At 41.5% G+C, this 8,970-nt stretch overlaps 1 protein-coding gene across 1 annotated transcript in view; it reads left to right on the top strand.

Moving 5' to 3' along the window:
• The window catches only part of LOC118336629 (transmembrane protein KIAA1109 homolog), a gene marked incomplete in the record, with an annotated part of 71,183 nt that extends 62,915 nt beyond the window's left edge, over window positions 1-8,268 (top strand). The window contains 9 exon segments of the mRNA XM_035673286.1: window positions 169-326; window positions 1,085-1,274; window positions 1,493-1,710; window positions 2,117-2,368; window positions 2,774-2,977; window positions 4,484-4,678; window positions 5,484-5,618; window positions 6,329-6,494; window positions 7,312-8,268. Coding sequence (XP_035529179.1) covers window positions 169-326; window positions 1,085-1,274; window positions 1,493-1,710; window positions 2,117-2,368; window positions 2,774-2,977; window positions 4,484-4,678; window positions 5,484-5,618; window positions 6,329-6,494; window positions 7,312-7,528 — 1,735 coding nt within the window.
• Window positions 8,269-8,970: the final 702 nt, after the last annotated feature.

The raw sequence follows: 8,970 nt of genomic DNA, 5'->3' as shown, positions 1-8,970 counted from the left end.
TGACCACGTCAGTCAGACTTCGTATTCAACTGGTCTTTTCCTTTTCAGTTACCTGTGTTTATTCCTGGGGAAGTTGTTGCAACGGGAGTCATTTATCTTTCATAGAGAGTTCTTCTACATTATTCAGCAGCGTTTCAGGAGTGCTCACAGTTGTGTTTGCCCCTGCAGCTGGACGACCAGCGGGCTGAAGAGTCAGGGCCGACTGTCTGTGGGCAGCAACCGGGACCGGGAGATCAGCATGTCTGTCGGCCTCGGCCGCTCCAAGCTCGACTCCAAAGGCGGGGTGGTGGGTGGCAATATAGACGTGAACACCCTGGAGATGGTCTGTAAGTAAACAAAGCATCAACTTCTCAGACATCTGCTGTTTTTTCCGCAACTCATTAGCAGCTCTTGTTCTAGCAGAGTGTAAACTGTGGATATGGACCTGAGCCAGAGTTCAGTGCAGAGTTCCCACACAACACTGGGAGCTGTGCAGTGATAGAATACAGACTCTAAAGCACTTTCACATTTTACTCAAACTCTTTTACAATTAATAAGCTAATAAGGGACATATTTACGTTCCACATACATTTGTAGCGGTGTGTATTTCTTTAGACCTGGGGATGAGAATTCATGATTTATTTCTCCTGCTGCTGCTCTGCATGCATATAGCATAGAATGTAGCAGATTGCAGTCTGTGCACTGCTCTTATTATAATTAAATTCTAATTTGAATTTTCGCCCAAGAATGATATTTGTTGATCCTGAAGTGAGGTGAAGATTTATGTTTTTGTTTTTTTTTTAATAAATAAATCAAAATTCATTTTGAATTGATGGATTTTTATGAGTGTATCTCTTCTTTTTTCATACTGATTTGCTTATGTAGCCCTTTGTTTACCGATGTGGAAATCATGGTGTAATTTAAATGTTTTGTTTCTTTAAATTTAATATTTTAAAACTGTACAAAATGTTTACATTTCTTTTGTTTATTCTTAATGTTACATCGTCTCAATCTTTGGCAAAAGAAAAAAAATGTAAAAACTGTATGTTCTGGAAGAGTGCCACTAGTAATCCTATTTGCTAACCAATTACTATCTTTTTTTCAGCCCACATCTCCGAACACCCCAACCAGCAACCCAGCCACAAAATCCAGATCACAATGGGGTCGACAGAGGCACGCGTTGACTACATGGGCTCCAGCATCCTGATGGGAGTTTTCAGCAACGCTGACCTGCAGCTGCAGGACGAATGGAAGGTCAACCTGTGCACTGTTGACACCAGCCTATCAGAGAAAAGGTGTGAAAAGATGTCAGCAGAAGCTTATCATGCATACACAGCACCTCTGCCAGTGTAACAGAATGATGATACCGATATAATATTTACTGTGTGGTTATTCCACATGCAGTGATGTTTAATGTACGATATTTCAGTTTTTCTACAGTCTTAACCGTCTTACCCTTCCATCTCCCTGTTTCTCCCCCCCCCCCCCATCTCCTTTCCCTCTGTCCTTTCAGTGAGATCTTCGTCCATGGAGACTTGCAGTGGGATATTTTCCAGGTGATCATTTCACGCTCCACCACGCCAGACCTCATCAAGATCGGAATGAAACTGCAGGAGTTTTTCACTCAACAGTTCGACACCAGCAAGCGGGCCCTTTCCACCTGGGGCCCTGGCCCCTACCTACCCCCCAAAACCCCCGTCATCAACACTGAGAAAGGAGCTGCAGAGCTTTGTAAGCACGCCTTCTTCTATACTGCTGCTAGGTGAAATATTTATTGCAGACTGTAGCATAATAAGGTATGCACAGCAAGTGTTTCAGGCAGCCACACTGGTTATAGAAAATGAAATGATTTGTAATTCTAATAAGCTTAATTTGTATAGCACTTTCTCAAATAGTTGACAAGGTGGTTCAACAACTGGATATAATCAAACATCCTCTGGAGATCATTAAAAACAAACAAAAAGCACAAGCAGAATACATTTAAAAAGATTGGAGGCTATGTAAGGATAAAAATGACATATTACACAAAAACACCAGCATCAAGCCTCATGTTCTGGTCAGAATCGATTTGTCTGCCTAGCCCCAGCCCCCGTCCTCACCTCTCATTTTGTGTCCCCTAACCGCCTTTCCCACACAGACATGGATGCAGCCCATCACCGCCACTGGCCCGGGGTGCTGAAGGTAATCGCAGGCTGCCACATCTCCCTCTTCCAGATGCCTCTGCCAGAGGACGCCGTGCAGCTGGGCGGTTCAATGAGCCTCCACGGCAATCACATGACGCTGGCCTGCTTCCACGGGCCCAACTTCCGCTCCAAGTCGTGGGCTCTGTTCCACCTGGAAGAGCCCAACATCGCCTTCTGGACCGAGGCACAGAAGATCTGGGAGGACGGTGAGCCAGAATGTTCATTTCAGGGACTTCAATAGTATAAATGGAGTTGAAAAATAATGACATAATCTGTAGTAAAAATATTTCTTAATAGCCCAATTGTGTGAAATTTCACAGCAGCCACTTTGACAGGACATAGTAGGGTAAACACAGGTGTTACCAAAAGGCTCTATTCCATTTAGTGTCGCAGAGCTTTACCACTGAGCCAACATGCACAATAGAAGCATCCTGACTGTTTGACCTGAATGGAATGGAACCTTAATTTGTCTCATTGTGGTTACCCTACTATTTCATGTGTTTCATGCTGCTGTAAAAAAGGTCTATTAGTTTACAGATTAGAATTTATACACTTGGGTGTGGCACTATAATCCCGTTTTGATAACTAACCTTGGTTTCTGCCACACGCAGGCTCCAAAGATGATTCTACCTACATTGTTCAGACACTGGATTTCCACCTTGGTCATAACACCATGGTGACCAAACCCTGCGGTGCCCTCGAGAGCCCCATGGCCACTATAACCAAAATAACCCGCCGGCGGCATGAAAACCCCCCACATGGAGTCGCCACAGTCAAAGAATGGTTCAACTACGTCACTGCCATGAGGAATGAAGGTAACCATTTATCATTTTGTCTATTTAAAACTAGTATAGTTATTTTGTCGAGATATCGATCCTGCATCACAGATGAACAAAGATCCACATAACTGAACAGACAGGTCACCAGGGGCAGTACAACACAGTTCAAATGTTATTGGCACAGCAGTTAGCTTTGTGTCACTCCCATAGTCCCAGGAGGAGAGAGAGGCGTACAAAGACAACACCAACGCAGCATCAAGTACAGATCCCTTCCCGTCCATATGCTCAGAGGGAATTAAGATGACTGCTGTCTTATGACGCGCAAATACACATACAAACCCAGTATGAGCCAAATGAACAAATATATCACAGGAATAAGGTTATGAAGGAATTATGCACGTAATAATACTAGTAGGCCACAACCAAAAGAAAGAAGAGCAAAGAGTTCATTAAAAAGAGGGGGATTTCACATTTCTCTGCTTTCTACAAAATATCTGTATTCATGTGCATACACCATTTAGACCATTACTTGTGGAATTTATTGATACAAAGCCTTCAAAAAAAGTTCAGTTTCTCTTTTTGATACATTTCTTTTATTATTGCGATCCACTCTCCTTTTGTTGGTGGGTCCTTATCTAACCAGTTCTTAGTTACTTCCTTTTTCAGTTGGATTATTATCTAAATATATGCTGCCAAAACTATAATCCATCTCAAAGCCCATTATTGATTTGATTTCTGTTACTATCTATAGGCAATAGGATTGGATTACTGGACAATTCAAAAATATGTCAAAGTCTTCAGCCATTGAATTGTTACATCATCTCCAGCATTGCCCAGAATCCTCTCTCCCATTCTGTAAACAGTTCTTTAAATGAAATGGCCAGAACAGGAGGTGGTGGATTGTATTTTACATATATTTAGCCACTCTTCCTGTTTGCTCCCTTCTCCCATTCTGCTTTAACATATAAAGTAGAGTGGTTCTTTGAGGATGCAGGAGTATATTCCTGATGCATGTTTCTTGTGGCGGTTATATGCATCAATAAAAACACGGAGACTCCTGGTTTCCTCATTCATTTTAATATTTCTATCAAAGTGATGCCTTAGCTGTAAGTATCACACATTTATGTAAATGAGGTAGAAGAAATATTGCAAACACCTCTCAGCATAAAGCAGTACGGCTCAGCAGCACAATTCAATCAACACCTCTCCAAGATAGCATCAACAACATGTGAACATTAAAACCTTCATGAAGTTAGAATTTATGGCAGATTAGTCTGCATTCGTTTTTAGCTACGTGTCGCTAATAAAGTGGCAGCTAAGTGGAAATGGTTGCTTGATTTTAGTATTTTCTCAAACTTTTCTCAGCTTCACACAGCTCTGACTAAAAGAAGACAGGCAGCGGTTTTTTACCCTAGAAGAGCTACTTTCTGTCTGCCTTCCCTTTCAGCTGATGCTTGTTATCTGAAATGTAAAATAGGTGCAGAAAAGTGTGAACATGACCTTCAACTCAACACTTCTGACGGGTCTTATCTCCTGTTTCAGAGTTGAACCTGCTCAGGAACGTGGAAGCCAACAACCAAGAGAGCGGAGCGGCCGCCAAAAGCTCGAGTCTGCTGAGCAGCTTCCGCAGCTCCTCCAGCTACAACCATGAAACTGAGACCATCTTTGCTCTTCCCAGAATGCAGCTGGACTTCAAGTCCATCCATGTACAAGATCCTGATGAACCTTCTCTAACGGGTGAGCACATGAAGACGCATTTATTCTCTGACTGTTTGAGGTCAGACTGGATCTTTTTATCATCACAGTCACATCTGCTTCACTGCACAGTAATATTTCATCTGTTCTGTTCATCAGTCTGGTAGTGGGTACCAATAGAACTGTGTACACGTAACTGCAAACTCACAGAATATAGGAGTGGAAAATGTGACGACGTCGTGATTGGTGTTGATCTGAAGAGTTTTTCATTTTGGAGAGGGAGGGGTGTCCGCACTAGAGCCTGACCAGGAACAATTCACAGCTTACTGATATGGCAGTGCAGCATTTACAGTGAATGTTCATGCTGGAATGAAAATAGACTTTTTTTATGTGGATTCTGCACCGATATGATGATGAAAAGGTACTCGGAAGGCTGCTTAGTGCAGAATATTTAGTGGAAATATTCTTTAACATGTTAAATAATTCAACATGTACATTGTCAACCAATTCTAGAAATGGGTTAAGACAATATAGAATCATACAAATGAAATAAATGGTTGAACATCAGATCTTTAGAAAAAAGAATTCTGCATTATATACCAGAAAACAACAACACAAACAAATGTCATATGACAAATGTCTGCGATTGGCCGATTTTGGCCGATAATACAGCTGGCCATTAGTATTACTCTGCCTGGGCAGATACGTAGTATTTAAAGGGTAACCAGGGAACCCTCCAATCATGTGTGAAAAATGCATCAGTTTTTTATTTTTGACTGCCCATTGTGAGTCCTGAACTGGTGGAGTACTCTTTTAGTGTAATTCATTTGTTTGTTTTTTGTTCCAGACTCCAACAGCAAACCCAAAGTGGAGTGCAGCGTGGTGACAGAATTCACAGACCACATCTGTGTCACCATGGACGCTGAGCTCATCATGTTTCTTCATGACCTGGTGTCTGCCTACCTGAAGGAGAAGGAGAAAGGTTTTTATCTTCACAAGAATGCATCCCTTAACCCTTTCAGTCCGTCAGTCAGTCCGTCAGCCAGTCAGGGAGAAAATAAACAATGTTTAGTCATTTCATCTGTTCTAAAGCGGGCTTCGTACAGCACGTCAAGGAAATGACTTATCAAACTATCCGAGGAGAAATAACGAGATGAACCACATCTGTCTGCCTCTCTACCCGTGGAGCTGTTTGTATGCTGTCGGACACATTTTGTAGAGCAGCATGAAGCGCAGGAAGCTGAGTGTTATTTTCACACACAGCGGGGAGGTCAGAGAGCCCAATGCAGGCAGCATTTTAATGGGTTTCCTATTGTCAGAAAGGAACAAATTAGCACTCTTTATTCCTGCAACCTCGCATTCTTCATGACAATTAAAATAGTGCCACAACTTTGTTCTCCTGACTCGGCAGCTGAACAGAGAGAGAAAAGAGACGAGCGGTGAAGATTTTCATCAGGGTTTGATTAATCCTGATTAATTAAAGTAGGACAGATGGGTATTTGAATGTGAATAGAGTCTAGATGTATACTCTCAAGGTGCTTGCAGGGATATTAATGAATGTTTATTGTGTTCTACTTCTGGATGTTTGTTGCTGAAGAAATGTGTTTGCCGTGTTAAAAAGAGAACATCAGGGCAGTGGAGCGTGCAGAGCGTCAACCTCATTGCCTCTCTCTCTCTCTCCTGCGCCCTCAGCCCTTTTCGCCCCGCGGATGTTTGCCACTCGGCCGGGCCAGAAGAGCCCCACGGCCCTGCACGACGAAAGCTCCGAGGACAAGGACAAGGACGACGGCATCAACTACACCACGGTGGACTGGAGGGAGTTCATGTGCAACACCTGGCACTTGGAGCCGACTCTCAGGTCAGCGCTGCTCCACCGCACCGCAGACATTTTGGAGTGTTTTCAGACGCACACCCTTTCATATGACGGAGTCAGGTTGAGTCACACTGCTTATTCATGAGTAATGCTCATTGGCAACCGACGGAGGAGAACATAGAAAAGGGCGTTTGTGACACTGTAGGAATCTGTGACCTTGTGGCCACACCAGATTTCTTAAGTGACGCACGGACCAAACATGCAAATCCATATATAGAAGGCTGTCATGCATCATCATTTAGAAAAGAAATACAAGTCATACAAACAAAATAAAAATAAAACAATGGATTTAGAGTAGTCGTTTAAAAGTAGTAATACCCCAACGTGACATCTCAGTAAAATATACTTTAAGTTAAAGTGCTGACTTTGTAGAAAAATTGCTCCTGTCAGGTTATATCATGTATTCAGTGTGTCATTGAATTATAATTAGTAATGCATTAACGTGTAAGCAGCATTTTCTGTTGCAGCTGGTTGAGCTGGAGCTAATTTACTGTAGATAGATGGATCTGTTATCGATGCATTGTGTTCTGTAAGCTTATCATAGATTCTGTATATAATAACTTCATTTCCTAGTTTCAGAATATAAAAAACTCCCCTCAGAATTGTGCAAAGTACAGTACTTGAGTAATTGTACTGAGTTACATTCTACTACAGTTAGTGAGGACATTTGGACTGAAATAGTTTCTGTATTTTAAAACACTCCTGTTCTCAATCGGAGTCAAGATAAATCCCCCAGTAATTAGCCTATAGTGTCTGCAAAGCCTTCAGCATCCACTAAAGTCAACATTTCCTCTCTCCTCAGGCTTATCTCCTGGACAGGACGTAAGATCGACCCAGTGGGCGTGGACTACATCTTGCAAAAGCTGGGTTTCCACCACGCCAGGACTACGATTCCCAAGTGGCTGCAGAGGGGCGTGATGGACCCTCTGGACAAGGTGCTGTCAGTGCTCATCAAGAAGCTGGGCACCGCCCTGCAGGACGAGAAGGACAAGAAAGGCAGAGACAAAGAGGAACACTGAGGAACACTCATACCACTGTAATCAAAGCTGTGCAGTATTTCTCGACAGGTCACGAACACTGGATTACTGTATTACAATGGCCACTACTGTACAAGATATTCGTCAAACATACACATCTTACCTGTGAAACTCAGCATAGTTGTTTACTGTGGTACATGCCACTCGCGGCTCTGACTGAAGCATTTTGCACCAATGTTATTCTCTGTATATTTTGAACAAAGTAGCAAATGTTAGTATTATTTGACTGCTTTAATGGTAAAACCCTGCCTCTTTTACCTGTTGTAAATGACCTTACTGAAATCGCTTGAAAGTTTATTTTAAGGCTTAACAATATTTCATGAGAAATGATTTCTTAAACCATTGCCTTTTCTTTGTTTCCCATGGAACACATGGTAGATATGCTTTATGTATTTTATAGTGTAGTTTTAAGATATTTAAGAACAGTTCAGTGACAGTGTTCTTGATTTTAATTTTATTTTTCGATGTGAACAAATAAATACGGGGAGGTTACGGCACATCATCCACTCAGCCATGAGGATGACATGAATTTTTAATTATAATTTGAACTGAGATCACTATTTATGGGTATGTGAAATGCAAAGTCTATACCATGTATTAGCTTGGTGTGTCAAGCTTATTTTTGTCTTTTTTTAATCCATACAGTAGAACCATTGTATATAATTAAATTTCTTAAATGTTTTGATTTCATAACTTAATAAAAATATTGCCATTCAATTTTAGATCATGTCCAGGTCTATTATTATATTCACTCGGTTAAAACAAACACTTTGAACAGACATCATTTTAACTTTTTAGAAATTCTATGAAATTTTTATTAAAGGTGCACTCGATTGAATTCTGAAAAAATAACCATAATGATGTCATAGTGATGTCATTAGGGTCTTCTTGGCTTCGGCTTGGATAAAGTGTACAACAGAACCAGAAATCCAGCATTATAAATTGGGGGGAGTTTATAAGATGTGAGCAGGCAGGGAGGGTCCAAAAACATTAATCCTATATACTGTCAGTGGTTTAGTCTCTGTAGGGGGCGCTCTGTTTTTGTCTAAAAGCCATTGTGGCTTTTACTGCTCAATTTTTCAAACCGTGAAATGCATCACTTTGTGTGGCAAAGGATTTTCCCCAGGAAATAGCTGTCAGACAGGTGTTTAGAACTTCAAATGAAACTTTAATGAACTGGGAATGGGTTATGTTTTTTGAAAGTGTCTCATATTGGTTGAATCAAAGCTTTTAATGGCATCAGCAGTAATGCATTTTCTTTCTCCAGGCACTGATTTCTTTCTGTCTTGGGTTTTTAGGTCAATTAGTGCATATGTAACTGCAAGATTCCCTCAGTCATTCATAACAACATCTACTTTCCTCCAATGTTTGTCAGAAAACCTCCCCACCACCTCGCCCCCCTATCCATAAAAAGCCTGCTATGC

This window comes from Morone saxatilis, unplaced genomic scaffold (genome assembly GCF_004916995.1).
Source record: "Morone saxatilis isolate NCDOM2014 unplaced genomic scaffold, NCSU_SB_2.0 Contig3, whole genome shotgun sequence".
Lineage (NCBI taxonomy): Eukaryota > Metazoa > Chordata > Actinopteri > Moronidae > Morone > Morone saxatilis.
The sequence above is the reverse complement of the archived record's forward strand: the minus strand, read 5'-3'. Positions and strand labels throughout refer to the sequence as shown.